General features: G+C 40.1%; 1 protein-coding gene across 1 annotated transcript in view; it reads right to left on the bottom strand.

Moving 5' to 3' along the window:
* Positions 1-9,334: 9,334 nt before the first annotated feature.
* ANKFN1 (ankyrin repeat and fibronectin type III domain containing 1) overlaps positions 9,335-15,991 on the bottom strand; it is a 481,998-nt gene continuing 475,341 nt past the window's right edge. Inside the window, exon 20 of the mRNA XM_059878382.1 lies at positions 9,335-11,011. Within this exon, the coding sequence (XP_059734365.1) occupies positions 10,242-11,011 (770 nt within the window). The 3' untranslated portion in view covers positions 9,335-10,241. The remainder of the gene's footprint in view (positions 11,012-15,991) is intronic.

Below are 15,991 nucleotides of genomic sequence, written 5' to 3'. Positions count from 1 at the left end.
GAGAAGAAGAAATTATTTCTCGCTGGCAGATGGAAATACTGCATATTGCTTAGCATACCTTATCAAAAGGGCTAAGCAGTCAATGAAGGCTCACTTCTTACTTGGCTTGAATTTGAAAGACCTGCCCTTCCCAACACCTCTCCAGGAGTGTCCATAGAAGAAAGGGGATATCAAAGAGCCGTGTCATCTGTTTGGTTTGAAAAAGAAGGTAAACTTTTATTTAAAGGCAGAATTAGGGAGAGAAAAGTAATGGTTTGCTTAGAAAGATGACAATTTACATAGGGAAAACAGCACGTTTTATCAGGACAACAGAACAGCCTTCTTAGGCTGTCAGGAAAGCCGACCACAAACATGCCAAAAAAAGTTGAATTTGTGTGTGTGTGTGTGTGTGTATTTAAAAGAATTCTGTAAAACAACATAAGACAAATACATAGTCCAAATCAGTATATTTTCTGTTTTTGGGAATTCAAGAGGACCTTTGTGCAAGTTCCTGGGATTGAAGTAATCTGTTTGTAGTATTCTCAAACACAGAAGATATCTCAAATCTCAGCCAGAAGGAGTAGCGGTAAGGGAAGCGCTTTGTGGGTGTATTAACAAAGGCATAGAGAGGTAGAGATAGGACAGCGCATGCAGAAATGCACTGAAGACATTTAAACATGCACGCAGTGTAGGAGGGCTAAGGTCGAGATGCCTGAGCTCCTGGGTGCAGTCTGATGAGAATATTTGCCATGGTAATTTGCTGCTGTATTTTCATACTTGACACCAACCAACTGTACAAGAGAAATTACTCAACTGCTATTGATCGATAGAGGGCCAACAGGTTAGAGTTTTCCAATAATTGTCAAGACAATGCCCTAAATAGTAACTCTTTCAAAGTTTCAGTGAGATTTTAAAAACTCAGACTGAAAAATCTTTGTCTTCATAGAGACTTGGGAAAAACAGGTAAGGCAAGTACTGACAATTCTATTAGTTTATTATTTAATTGACATTTTTCCACACTGCAGACAAGGGCTTGGAAATTATCCTTTAAACAACAAAATATCTTATGAAGAATCAACAATATTTTTGACTTCTTCCTCCTTGAACTAGGTTTCAACAACATCAAATTAGATATAAAGTATATTAGTAATATTTAATGCTTATGAAATAAAGTCATTCCCTCTGACGGGTAAGATTTCTTCTGTTGACAATTTTTCTTTCAGATACAATTAGGCAGGTAGGAAATTATCAAAAATACTTGCCATTAGAAAAATTATCTTAATTCTTATTAACCCCTGACCTCATATAAATTGGTAGGCTCAAGAGGCATGCATTTCACCAGTGTTGGTTTTGACTGAGGGTACTGGCCAGTTACAATATCTATTTAAAATGCTCAAATAGTCTGCAAAAGTACATTCTACAAAATATTATTGTTTCAAGATTGGAGGTCACATTTAACACACCGTACATGATTCTTCTGTACATTTACAGAGGTTTAAAGCACACAAAATTGTGCAGATAACATACTGAAGTCTAAACTTTTACATAGACTCAGTTGCATATGTAGCAACGAGATACAATAAATTCTGAACAAATAACAACCAATAATCAGCCAAATTACTATGTACACATTAGGCAGAAAGCAGTTAAACATTGCCTAATAGAATGTCACTTAAATTATTTTTTCTATAAAACACTCCTACTCTACTACCCCACCCCCACACTTCTTTAAATTCATTTTCCATAAAAAACATTAAACTGATGCTGTGATAATATACATAAGTGCTCCCAAATGTCAGCTTTGTCACAGGGCAAGAAGCAACACAGCAACTCAGAGTGACTTAATGCAACAATTTGCTGGTCTTGGTTTTATAAATCAGCTACTGGATGGTGGTAACTGTGAAACCATATTCAGACTTTTATGTCATGGGATGAAGGAAGAGGAGCAGAGTATTAACTAATAGCTTCTTAACATTTGCCACTAAGTTAAATATTGACTTTTCCTAAAATAAAAAAAATGTATATATCTAGAGAGTAAAGACCGGAGGATAATATTGAAAACAAACAACAACAAATCTCCTTCCTTTATCCAAAGAGAATATTGTCACAGTCTACTTACATGATTATTTAAACAAAACCAACTCTCCTGTTGAATAAACAGTTTACAAATTCATTAATAATGGAAATGGAAGAAATAATTAAAAAAACAAAACAAATATAACTACTGTGTGCAGATGTGGTGGAAAAACCAGAGACCTGAAATATGGCAAAATCAGTGCTTCATAAACAGTCAATGGATTTTTCTAAAAATACTTTTTGCTAATGGCAAAGTTCAACACCTCAGAAAAGCTCTGAATTAAGATCTTAGAATAAGTTTCCAAGCTGTACACATAGTTTCAAATACACTACCTTTGTTGTTTGTAAGGCCGCATTGAAGTTTAGCGTAACAGTCATAAGCCATGTGTTTGAACATCTTATGAGAGGAGACCGGCAAAGAAACAAGTTTTTGCCTTGTTCACCCTACTACCTGTGAAGAGGTATCATTGCTTTCCAAATAGCTCCTTTAAAAATTTCCTTAAAGGTATGACCAGAAAAAAGCTCCGATTTGCTTAATTGAATCATCTGGAAAAATATTTAGACTTTATAAAGTGACAATGTAGCACTTTCAATTCTCTGAGAGTGCTCTCTTGTTAATCTATAACTACCCTCTCTAATTGGTATGTTATAGTCCAATAAATAAATATACCAAGAGATGCACATTGTCTGCTGTAGCTCTGCTACATGCAAAGTTGAGTGAGCTGCAGAATAATGCCATCAACTTTCGAACAAGTATCAATCTTAAAAAGCCAGTGAGTTCTGTGTGCTGTTAACAGAACTAGGGAACTGAAATGCCCTGCAGACCCCCTAACAGCTCGAGTTGACGGTTGTCCAAGAGAAAGGGAGTGTATCTAGGGTGGAGCGTGAAGAACGAGACAGCGCCAAGGAGGTGGGGTTATCTTGTATGCCTACTTGTCTAAAACTGTCTTCGAGGGAAGAGCTCAGCGTTCACCAGGGCGCACATTCATGTGGCAGGAGAACAATGAATGAGAGGCCAGTCCTCTTTCCCACTTGTCTGGCATGATCTGCTGGCAAGGATGGCATAGGTGTTTGCCAGGTGGCTCCAGGACAAGGTCTTTTTAGGGGAGTACAACAAGGCTTCAGTCAGTGCTTTTCATAAAGTGCTTTGAGATCCTTCAGGAATGGGGGCTGGAAGAATATTATTACTAACTGGCTTCAACTTTCAAACCACATGGAACCATTTTCTCCAGTGCAGTTATTGCTTTGAACATTAGTGAATGTTCTTAAAATGGAATGGTTCTTATCTTAAATAATCGCTTCTTAAAATACCCACTCCCCAGAGTGGACGTTTTTGATGACTGTCTCCCAGGTACCTTCACCAAGAAAAATGCTGTGATAACCTTATAAATGATCACTGAGCCTAGGTATTGATGAATTGCATTTTCCAGGCTATCTTCTTTTATGAATAGATAGCAAGAGTGAAACCAAAGATGTCGAGCCCAACATACACTGTGTGGGCCTGGTTGAGGCGACAGGCTCCCGCTTCTCCTAAGACATGCGTAAGGTAATGGATGATGATGACGGCTACACTCAAAGCAATATGTGAACTCCCTGCAGCCTGGGAATCTGTTTCATACTTGATAACTTTGTTTTCTGTGGGACTTAGAAGAGAGTCCCAGGGAAGACTTTGACCAGTGATTTTTGAGGGTTTCATAAAGGTGAAAATTAAGCATGGGAGAAACACTGTGGAAAAGAAGATCTGAATCAGGAAAGTTTCCTCCAGAGGCTCCCTGGTTGGACTTAAAAAGAATAAAAGACAAAAGTCTATCACATCCGAAACAAACAAAACAAAATAAAGCTGATAAGACAAAGCAAAAGAAACAAACAAAATATCCTTAAACTTTGTAAAGACTCTAAAATAAGAAGACTGGACAGCTGAATAAAGGACTATGATTTGGAGAACACAATTATTTCTCACAAGAAGGTATTAATTGAAACTAGGCTCACAAGGAGTTGTAAAGTGGAGGTGTAGGTGGAGGGAAGCTCCATGAACAAACAGTGGATTATCAAGGATATAATGTCTACTTTTCTAATAGGAATATTGCTGGGAAAATGCATTTTCAAGTTGATTGAGTATGCCCGCTGAAATCTAACATTCATTTATTTACTTCACCGGCATGCTTCTCTTTTCCTCATAGAAAGTGAAAAAAATCCCCCATGTCCATAATATAAATTAGTGAGTTTGAATTTAATGCCATTTTACTTAATGAGTCATTATTTGGCCTAATATATCAAAATGTGCTGACTGAATGAGGGGGTCAGAGGGATAGGTCAGAAATTGAGTGGAGACAATTCTGTGTCATTTTGTTTTTAAACTGGAGTCATATGGTAAACAATTTTAAATGCATTTCTCCTGATTAGGTTTTAACTTAATTATAATTAATTAATTTGCTTAGCGGAGAAGGCAATGGCACCCCACTCCAGTACTCTTGCCTGGAAAATCACATGGATGGAGGAGCCTGGTGGGCTTCAGTCCATGGGGTCGCTGAGTCGGACATGACTGAGCGACTTTACTTTCACTTTTCACTTTTATGCATTGGAGAAGGAAATGGCAACCCACTCCAGTGTTCTTGCCTGGAGAATCCCAGGGACAGCGGAGCCTGGTGGGCTGCCGTCTATGGGGTCGCACAGAGTCGAACACGACTGCCGTGACTTAGCAGCAATTTGCTTAGGTATCTATTGTATGAAATTTGCATTTTCTAGCAACAAGGAGCTCTGTGATATTGGAAATTTGTTAGATAAAGGTGGAGAAAAAGAGTTGAATTTGGAATTAGAAGTAGATAAATGATCTGTAAACTAAGTAAGTAGAATACAGATAATCCAAAACTGATTAGGTATTTACCAATTACCAATGGGATAGTCTGCCCTAAAGGAAATGGTTCTGGGTTCTGATCCTAACTCTAAGACAAAACTAGCTCTGTGACCTTGAATAAGTCACTTAATCTCTCCGGGCCTTAACTGTCTCATCTGTAAATGCCAGAACTTAGACTAATTTTATGGTTTATTCTAGTTCTAGAATAGAATTCAATCGGAACAGAATAAAATTGCATTTTAAAATCCTTTCAGGCTTGGGAAAGGAGTTGCAGTGATTCTGATCAAGATTCTTTGGGTGTGGGGAGTGGTTCGTTGAGTATAAAATCTCTTAAAACAAAGACTGAGCTGGGCTTTAGTTTTCTAATGACCATAGGCCACAGGCCAAATCTGTACCTATACACCAGGATAATTACTTATGTTTAAATCAAATGTTTTAAAAATGGAAGGGATCAGAATAACATTGTGAACAGGTGACCTTGTATGAATTCCCATGAGAAGGAATGGCAGAACTGTGGGGACAGGGGTAGGACCATAAAGAGCAATATTTAACCAAAGTGCCTGTGAAGCAGAAAAGGACTGTTTAGAGAATCAGTGAACTGAATGGATCTTGGCTCCAGGAAAGGAGAGAAGACTCATGCCTATTTTGAGTGCACAATGTAACTGCTCTTTGATTTGGGTTTCTCCTTTGTGAGAAAGGCAGGTGGGAGTCCTTGAGACCAAAGCAAGGTTTTTGGGTGTCTTTGGGCATAGCCATGGAACCACTGACAAGGCCTTTTAAGATTTTTCCTGAGGCCAATGGGGCAGCTGATCTAGGAGCAAAACTGAGGATTGAAAAAAGGAATGCAGAGTGTCTGAAACTCTGGACAGTCTTTCCGATGACCTGTGTGGGGGTGAGGAGATGTGCCTGAGTCACTGAGAAAATTCCATCCCTGCCTGGCCACGTCTGAAGGGCACTTTCTTGTCTTTCTATCACCTAAGAACCTGCAACAGATCCATTATCATTCTCAGAGTCACAGCCCCCATGGCTTTGCTTATTTTAGGACTGGAAAGGAAATACAATTTTGCACATGTCTCCATCTCCCTCCCCTTGTCTTGTCTCCAATCCAGATTTCCACTTAACTCGGCCATCTCCTTGCACCCAGGAATAATTCATGGCCCATTTTCATGCTTGAATGGGATCTGAGTGGACAGAATGGGCTGCTTCCTGGCCTATTTTATCTTTGCAAGAGAGAGCTAGAAGAGATGCCTCCTCTACTTTCATTTCTGGAGGTTTCCACACAGCACTAAATTGAAGAAAAGGCCTACCCAAGGCCTAATAATCAGATCAGTGCTGATGGACAGATTGGATTTGATGAGCTGCTGAGAAACACTCACTTTGGAACAACTTGGTTTATCTGACAGGGAACCCAGGACAAGGCCACTGACCCTATTCCCTAGAGACACAACTTGGGCTTCTTTCCTCAAACTCTTCTAAAGGTTTGGAATGGGGGGTGGGGGGGCGGGAAACAATGCTAATCTTATTTTCATCTGTAAAACTCCTTCCTACCAATCACAAATGCTTGAAAGAGACTTAACTCAGGAGTCAGACTACAGAGCCAGCTGCAGAGCTGAGGGTGGCTCTTGGGTTGTCCTACTTCAGCCAAGCCCTTCGTGGATCACAGCCTTGTCATGGTGAAGGGGCTTTCATAATCAATGAAGCTATGAGCTGGGCCATACTGTGCAGTGCCACCCAAGACAGATGGGTCATAGTCAAGAGTTCTGACAACCTGTGGTCCGCTGGAGGAGTGGCAACCCATTCCACTATTCTTGCTGAGACACCCCCCATGAACAGCACTAGAAGGCAAAAAGATATGGCACGGGAAGATAAGCCCCCCCAAAGCAGGCAGCCAATATGCAACTGGGGAGGAGCAGAGGGCAATTACTAATAGCTCCAGAAAAAATGAAGTGGCTGGGGCAAAGCAGAAATGATGCTCAGTTGTGAATGTGTCTGGTTGTGAAGGTAAAGTCCAATGCTATGAAGAACGATAAGGCATAGGAACCAGGAATGTTTGGGGCCATGAATAAATTGGACACAGTCAAGCACGAGATCACAAGAGTGAACACTGGCATCTTAGGAAGCAGTCAACTAAAATGGAGAGGAATAGGAGAATTTAATTCAGATGACCATCATATCTACTACTGTGGGTAAGAACCCCTTAGAAAAAAATGGAGTAGCCTTCCTAGTCAACAAGTCTGAAATCCAGTGTTTGGGTGCAGCCGTAAAAATGACAGAATGATCTCAGTAAATTTCCAAGGCAAACCATGTAACATCATAGTAATCCAAGTTTATGTCTCAACCACTGATGCCAAAGAAGCTGAAGTTGACTGATTCTATGAAGACCTACAACACCATCCAGAAATAACACCAGAAAAGATGTCCTTTTCATCATAGTGGACTGGAATGCAAAAGTAGGAAATCAAGATTCCTGGAATAACAGGCAAGTTTGGCCTTGGAATACAAAATGAAGCAGGGCAAAGGCTAACAGAGTTTGGTCAAGAGAACATGGTTTGTTTGTTCAGAGCAAACACCTGTTTCTAGCAACCCAAGGGATGACTCTACATGGACATCAATAAGATAGACAAAACTGAAATCAGATAGATTATGGTCTTTGCATCCAAAGATTGAGAAGCTGTATATAGTTAGCAAACACAAGTCCTGGAGCTGACTGTGGTTCAGATCACAAGTGCCTTATTGCAAAATTCAGGCTTAACTTGAAGAAAGTAGGGAAGATCGCTAGACCACTCAGGTGTGTGTGTTAGCTGCCCAGTCGTGTCTGACTCTGTGTAACTCCATGAACTGTAGCCTGCCATGTTCCCCTGTCTATGGGATTCTCCAGGCAAGAATACTGGAGTGGGTTGCCATGCCAGACAACCAATTCCAGACCCAGGGGTTGAGCCTGGGTGTCCTGAATTGGTGGATTTTTACCATCTGAGCCACCTGGGAAGACCATTCATGTATGACCTAAATCAAATCCCTTATACAGTGGAGGTGATGAATAGATTCAAGGGATTAGATCTGGCAGACAGAGTGCCTGAAGAACAGTAGATGGAGGTTTTTAACATTGTACAGGAGTGAGTGACCAAAATCATCCCCCAAAAAGAAATGCAGGAAGGTAAAGTGGCTTTCTGAGGAGGCTTTACAAACAGCAGAAGAAAGAAGAGAAATAAAAGGCAAGGGAGAAAGGGAAAGATATACCCAACTGAATGCAGAGTTCCAGAGAATAGTAAGAAAAGATAAGGAGGCATTCTTAAAAGAGCGATGCAAATAAATAGAGGAAAACAACAGAATGAGAAAGACTAGAGATCTCTTCAAGAAAACTGGAGACATCAAGGGAACATTTCACACAAAGATGGGCAAAATAAAGGACAGAAATGGGAAGGACCTAACAGAAACAGAAGAGATTAAGAAGAGGTGATAAGAATACATAAAAATATACAGAAAAGGTCTTAATGACCCAGAGAACCACAATGCTGTGGTTACTCACCTAGAGCCAGACATCCTGGAGTGTCAAATTAAGTAGGCCTTTGGAAGCATTACTACAAACAAAACTAGTGGAGCTGATGAACTATTTAAAATCCTAATCTAGCTGAACTTAAAATTCTAAAAGATGATGCTGTTAAAGGGCTGCACTCAATATGCCAGCAAATTTGGAAAACTGAGCAGTGGTCACAGGACTGGAAAAGGTCAGTTTTCATTCTAATCCCAAAGGACAATGACAAAGAACATTCAAACGACTGTACAATTGGGCTCATTTCACATGCTAGCAAGGTAATGCTCAAAATCTTTCAAGCTAGGCTTCAGCAGTATGTGAACCGGGAACTTCCAGATATACAAGCTGGATTTAGAAAAGGCAGAGGAACCAGAGATCAAATTGCCAACATCTGTTGGATCACAGAAAAAGCAATGGAGTTCCAGAAAAACATCTAATTCTGCTTTATTGACTATGCTAAAGCCTTTGGCTATGCAGATCACGGTAAGTTGTGGAAAATTCTTAAAGAGATAGGAATATCAGATCACATTACCTGTTTCCTCAGAAACCTGTATGCAGGTCAAGAAGCAACAGAACCAGACATGGAACAACTGTTGAGTTCAAATTCGTGAAAGGCGTACAAGGTTGTATATTTTCACCCTGCTTATCTAACGCCTATGCAGAGTATATTATGGGAAATGCCAGGCTGGGTGAATCACAAGCTGGAATCAGGATTGCCAAGAGAAGTATCAATAACCTCAGATATGCAGATGATACTACTCTAAAAGCAGAAAATGAAGAGTCTCTTGGTCAAGGTGAAAGATGAGATTGAAAAAGCTGGCTTGAAACTCAACATTTAAAAAACTATGATCATGGCATCTGGTCCTATCACTTCATGACAAATACAAGGGTGAAAAGTTGAAGCACTAACAGATTTTATTTTCTTGGGCTCTAAAATCACTGTGGATGGTGACTGCAGCCATGAAATTAAAAGATGCTTGCTCCTTTGAAGGAAATCTACGACAAACCCAGATAGGGTATTAAAAAGCAGAGTGATCTCTTTACAGAAAAAGGTCCATATAGTCAAAGGTATGGTTTTTCTGGTAGTCATGTACAGATATGAGAGTTGGAACATAAAGAAGGCAGAGCTCTGAAGAATAGATGCTTTCAAACTGAAAGGCTGGACAAGACTCTTGAGAGTCCTTTGGACATCAAGGAGATCCAAACAGTCGATCCTAAAGTAAATCAACCCTGAATATTCAGTGGAAGGACTGATGCTGAAGTTGAAGCTCCAATACTTTGGTCACCTGGTGCGAAAAGTGGACTCACTGGAAAAGACCCTGGTGCTGGCAAAGATTGAAGGCAAAAGGAAAAGACGGCAGCAGAGGATGAGATGGTTAGATAGGATCGCCAACTCAATGGACATGACTTTGAACAAACTCCAGGAGAAGGTAGAGGTCAGAGGAGCATGGCCTGCTGCAGTCCATGCATCACAAAAAGCTGGACACGCCTCAGAAACTGAACAACAAACCTCCGCCACAGGTGCGCCATCAGGATGGTATGCTTGCACTCTTGTGTCCAGGACTCCATGTTGACACCAAAACTCTTTTATGTCCTTTATAGGCTGAACTGGGTATAAGACTGGCCACTCTTGCCTCCACTCCAACTCTAAAAAAGAGGACCTTGAACCTCTAACCTTTGGATTTTTAACCTGGAAAGCAGTTTAAATTGGGTGAAAACATGGGTGGAGGCGGACTGGAGTACGGGGATGGAAAATGCAGGGACTCGCAGTGAAAAGAGGACAGCCAACTGTAGACCTCCCTAAAGCATGCTGCTGAGTATCTCTGACACAGGGGAGGTGGTAGGGTCCTCTGGGCTCAACTCTGGGCCCGCGGCGCTGGGCAGGCCCGAGTGGCCTACGATGGCAGGACTCAAGGCGGCCCAGGGTTTGGTGTCCACCAGGGCTGCAGGGTAGGCCTCCACGTAGATGCGGTGCACCGCAGGCCTAGGGTCCTGGAGGCTGCTTTTCCTCTCCTCCGGGAGGCTGGCAGCATGGGCCAGAGGCAGGCCCCGTGGCCCCTCGGGGGCAGGTCCTAGTCGCTCGGCCTCCTCAGGCTCCTGGGCCAGGCCGCAGGCCCTGGACAGGTGCTGTGTGTACACGCCCTCTGACAGCGACAGCGATTGCGTTTCGCCGTGCATGCGCAGCCAGCGGTGATGGCGGCTGAAGCCGCCGTAGTGCGGCTGCTTGGCCGACTTCCGTTTTCCCAGGAAGCCCAGCGGCGGCCGTGCTCCTGGTGCCATCTTGGCGTGGTTCTTGGGTGGGAGGCTTGTGAGGGTCAGGTTGTGCAGGAGCTCGGCGCATGAGTGGTCGGTGTCCTGGCCTGGCCCCGAAGGAGCCTTCATATCGTGCACCTGCAGGACGTCGGGGGCACTGCCACTGAGTCCGTTTCGGGACTGCTGGGCAATGTCGTGCGATGACAGGTAGACCAGGTCCAGGTCTCGGGGGCTCAGGGCGTCACTGGAGTCATAGTCGCTGTCGGTGGGCAGGAAGACTTCTGAGCAGCCTTCTTCATCAGAGCAAGGCTGTGAATCTGCAAAGCCAGAGACTGTGCTTAGAAAAAAAGAGAAACTCCTAGCCAGGGCTCAAGTACGGTCCTATGTTTGAGGCCACACCCCCGTGCCTAGAAGGGCCTACGCTTTGTTTAGTGGTCTCTGCTCATTTCTTGATATTTTAGTAAGTTTTGAGCAAGGGGTCCCACATTGTCGTTCTGTGTAGGACTCTATAAGTTATGTAGTAGGTCCCGTTCTTAGCTAAAAACAGGAGGGAGAGGGAGTCTGACTGGACCAACCAGCCTTGCAGCAGCAGAGGGCAACATGCCCTCCCTTGCTCACACCTAATTTTATTATTCACTTTTCCCTGGACTTGTGGAGAGAGGGTGAAACGGGAAATAAAGCTGGATGTCATTCATTTATTCGTTCCCTAACCTTATTTCAGAGGTGATTTTTACAGTTGATAAAATAGCAGAAACTTAAAAGGGGGAAAGAAGAGGAGGTCCTATGGTGGCAGAAATGAGGGAAAGGTGGATTCAAACCCTGGTTGTCCTCCAGATTGCTCTGTGATCTTGGAAGAGTTACTTAACCTCGTTGAGCTTCAGTTTTCTTATCTGCAAAATGGGGGTGATAATAGAACTTCTTACTTAAAGTGACTGTAAAAGAGTCGTTTATACATATAAATAGTTAACCTTGTTGTCAGTGTTTAAAAAGAAAAAAAATTAAGGCCAAAGGAGAAAATAAAACAGAAGTAAAATCAGAGGCGAAAATCAGCCTCAAAGGGAATGCTATCCTGATCATAAGTGAACCAGAAGTTTAGTTCTGTAAATACAGTATTTGTAATTTAATGCAATACAAAATGATTATATTTTTTCCCCAACCAGGTTGTACATTTCTGTAGGACAAAAACTATCTTAAAATCCTTTGAATTTTCCACAGAATTCAGCCCATATTGGGTACTTGGTAAATAAATATAAGCTAATTTTGAAAACATTCAAGTCCTTTTAAAAAGAACAAGAAATCGCTCCTTTTCAAATCTGAGCCAGTCCCATTCAAAAATCCCCATAGGATTATTTATTTATTTGGGTGCACTGGGTTTTAGATGTGGCAGGAGGGACCTTTACTTGTGGCACGCAAGATCTAGTTCCCTGACCAGGGATCTCACTCGGGCCTGCGCCGAGTCTTAGCCACTAGACCACCAGGGAAATCCCTTCCATGGGATTTTTAAATGGAATTTAGTAAATTGATTTTTAAATTTATCAGGAAAATAAAATTTGTGAAAATAACTAAGGTTTTTTTAAGGTCCAATAGGAAAGAGCCTGATTTATGAGGTGTCAAAGCATATAGAATTTTGGTAACTAAAACTTCTAATAGAAATTGATGTATAATGGACAGATGGACCTGTAAAACAGAAATATAAAGTTCAGGAACTGTCTTAATTCAGTGTGATGATTGAACGTATGGTAAAGATAACACTTCAAACTAGGGGAGTGAATAGAGTTTTCAGTATATAGTGTTGGTACAAGTGGTTATCCTTTAGTAAAATAATTTGAGAATGTCCTCTGTCATCTCACATATAAAAGTAAATTCCATGTAGTTTAAATATAGCAAGCAAACTCTACAAGTATTAGAAAACAGTATGTTTGTAATTTTGGGTAGGAAGGTCTTTCTAAGCAAGATAAAACCCCAGAAGTCAGAAAAGAAGTAACTGATAATTTGAATATATGAACGCTTAATACTTTGAAATGATCACATAAACAAAGTAAAGGTAAGGGATAGATTGAAAGAAAATAGTGATAATATGTATAAGAAAAGATTAATTTTACAGACTACATAAAGATTTCCTGTAAATTAGAAGACAATCCAGATGGGCAGAAGATAACCAACACTTCAAATAATATTTAATACAAGTGGCCAATAAGCATAATAAAGCTATTCAACCTAGGTAGACTATAATTACTAATTAGGTAGTAATTTGGGAAATGCAGTTGAAGTAAAAACAGGGCATTTTTTTTTTTTTTTTTTGCCCAATAGATTTGCTGACAATAAATAGAATGATCAACTCCTGTGTTGAGAAGAATGATAATCTCTTGTGTTGGTGATGTGTAGGAAGTCAGGGACCCTCATATAATGGTGGTGGGACTATAAGCTGGTCTGGCTCTTTGGATAGCAGCTTTGTAGAATAGATTAAAAATGTGCATATCATTTGTCCCAGCAAGTCCTTTTTTTAGATATCTATGTTTGAGAAATTGTCACTATGTGTACATGGAAGCATTTACAAATTGTTTACTGTAACATGATTTATAATAGTGAAAAACTAGAAATAACCTTGTGGCTGAGACTCCTGTGAAAGGAAGACTTAGAGACACAGAAGCATTAAGAAAAGAAAAATAGTTTAAGAAAAGAAAAATACTTTACTTGGCAAAGTTCTGCAAGGGAGTCCAAATTCAGTACTGGCTTGCTGATTAAAAAATACAACAGGTATTTGAAATGAAAACCCACAGGGTTATAAGGTTATAGTTAGTCTGTTCGTGGTGGAAAATCAGACATGATTATCAGAAGACTATTGCAAGCTTCAGGGGAAAAAAAATGTTTTGTTAATGGAGTGAGTAATTTACACAAATGGGATTAAGGTTTCTTCTATTTTAGGGACTAGAACCAGATGTAATATATATTTTTTGGTTGTTTGTTTATTTCAGGGTCAGGGAGTGAAGTGTTTCTTTTCCTTTTTTTCCTGGCTGTAGAAGATGACATTCCTTACTCATTGGCAGGACAAGATTTCAGTTTTGTTCGCTTGCTGCTGGCTGCTACCCAATATCCATTATCCTTTTTTAGTTACAAAATCTTAAATTTTGTTTGAGACAGCAGTGCATTCATGTAAAAGACCACTTTTTTTTTCCAGCTTCCTTTGCAGCTAGGTATGGTCATATAACTAAATTCTGGCGAGTGAGATAGAACTGAAAGTATGGTACGAAGCTTTTGGAAGGCTGCATTCAAGGAGCTGGCTTAGCTGGGAGATGGACCATTTTGTTTTTTCTTCCAATTGCCTGTAACAAGATGTGTTGGCTGGGCTCATGAGGCAACCTTGGAAAAGGAAGCCATGTTCTAGGATGGTGGAGCTGAAAAATGGGGCATGGTGTCTGAAGACCATAGAGTCTACGAACTGTCCCTGATTTGTCTTATCTCTGGGCTTCTTTCACATAAGAGAGAAATAAAGTATCTTGTGTTAATGACACCCTTATTTGGGTTTTCTGTAACACAGATTCAGACTTAATCCTAACTGATGCAAATCTAAATGTTTTTTATTAGGGGAATGGTTTAAAAATTTGGGCACATCCCTACTATGGATCCAGCTACAGAGAATGAGATCAACTCATATGTTGTTCTTTAACTAATGTTTATCAAAAAGGACTCCCTTTATTTATTTATTTTGGTTCCACTCATCTATTCAAGGATTCCCTCAAACAAAGCCTTTTTAAGAAAGTATCTCTCAACTGTCCCAGAAAGGATGGCTCATTTCTGCACTTCTGAAATATTTTTTGCTTCTATTATCTTTTGGCACTTAGCTTATATAGACTTGTATTGTTAGTTATCGTTTTAATGCAAATATAACATTCTGGTTTCCTGGTTGGACCAGAGCCCCCTTCCGGCAAAGATACTTAATTCATCCATTTGTTCAACAATGAAGATTTTGTTTTGCTTGAGCTCCTTCTCTAACAGAAACACCATGTTTAGTGGCTGACTGAATGTAAAATTAATAAGAAATGATCTGTTTCAGGGATTTTACTGTTTTAATGGAAGTGGGGTATATGCATCTATAAGACTGTGGAAGAACATACCTTTTATAAAAGAAGTTTAGCAAGTAAGATGCAGGTTTATAGAATAGATCATATTTTATTGGGACAGGATTGATAAAACACTATTGTGTTTATTTTTTCTCTCCATTCATTCATCTCTGTTTCTATGTATATTAATTTATTTATTCATCTACTTTCAAAAAATTATTTGAGGCAGCTTTTAATAATAAATATACAAATGTTGAGGAAAGGATTAAAAACAGAGTGAAAGGAAACAGTATAAGTAGTCCTGATGATGGGAATAAGAGTGGAATTTGGGGAAAATGGGGCTACAAAAGTAAGATGCCAGCATTTTCACTCTAGGAATTTATCCTAGAAAAATTAAGGTTTATTTTCATGCAGGAACCTGTATATGAATGCTCATATAACAATTTTATTGGTATTAACCCCAAACTGGAAACTACCCAAATATCTTTCAATGGATGTGTGATTAAACAAATTGTGATACACCCATTCAATGAAATGCTACTCATAAATACAAATAAAGAATTCTATTTATGTAAAATTCATGAAATAATTATAGAGATGAAGAACAGATTAGTAGTAGCCAGGGTAGGGGCGGGAGTGGGGTGTGGTGTGTAAGGTATAAAGGAGGTAACAGGAAGTTTTGTGGATTTGGTACAATTAACTATGGTGGTGATTACCCAAGACTATACATATGACAGATTGCACAGAGCTATGCAATCGAGCCTACATGCTTATGTGCATACACACACTACACACACACACACACGAATGAATATAACTGGCGAAATTTAGATGAACAGTAGATTGTACCAGGTTCTTGGTTTTGATATTGTACAAGAACTGTGTAAGATGTGAACACTGGGGAGAGCCTGGGGAAGGAGAACATGGAAATTCCTGTACATTTCTCTGCAACCTGATGTTCTTACAATTATTTTAAATACATGGTTAAAAGAGGTTATTTTTTTTAAAAGACAGGATAGAGCCAGAGGAGAACAGTGAATGCCTAGATAAGGAGTTTGTACCTAATTTTGTAGCCAGTGGGTAATTATCAGAAACATTTAAAGAAATAATTAGCAAGATGAGAGCTGAAATTTATAATAATTATGTTGCAGGTAGGATGTAAGATGAACTGAATCAAGAGGAAAGAACAGGGAGGCCAGCTGGGGTGCTGTTGTCCAAGATACGTTTTTTCCTTTA

This window comes from Bos taurus, chromosome 19, assembly GCF_002263795.3.
Source record: "Bos taurus isolate L1 Dominette 01449 registration number 42190680 breed Hereford chromosome 19, ARS-UCD2.0, whole genome shotgun sequence".
Taxonomy (NCBI): domain Eukaryota; kingdom Metazoa; phylum Chordata; class Mammalia; order Artiodactyla; family Bovidae; genus Bos; species Bos taurus.
The sequence above is the reverse complement of the archived record's forward strand: the minus strand, read 5'-3'. Positions and strand labels throughout refer to the sequence as shown.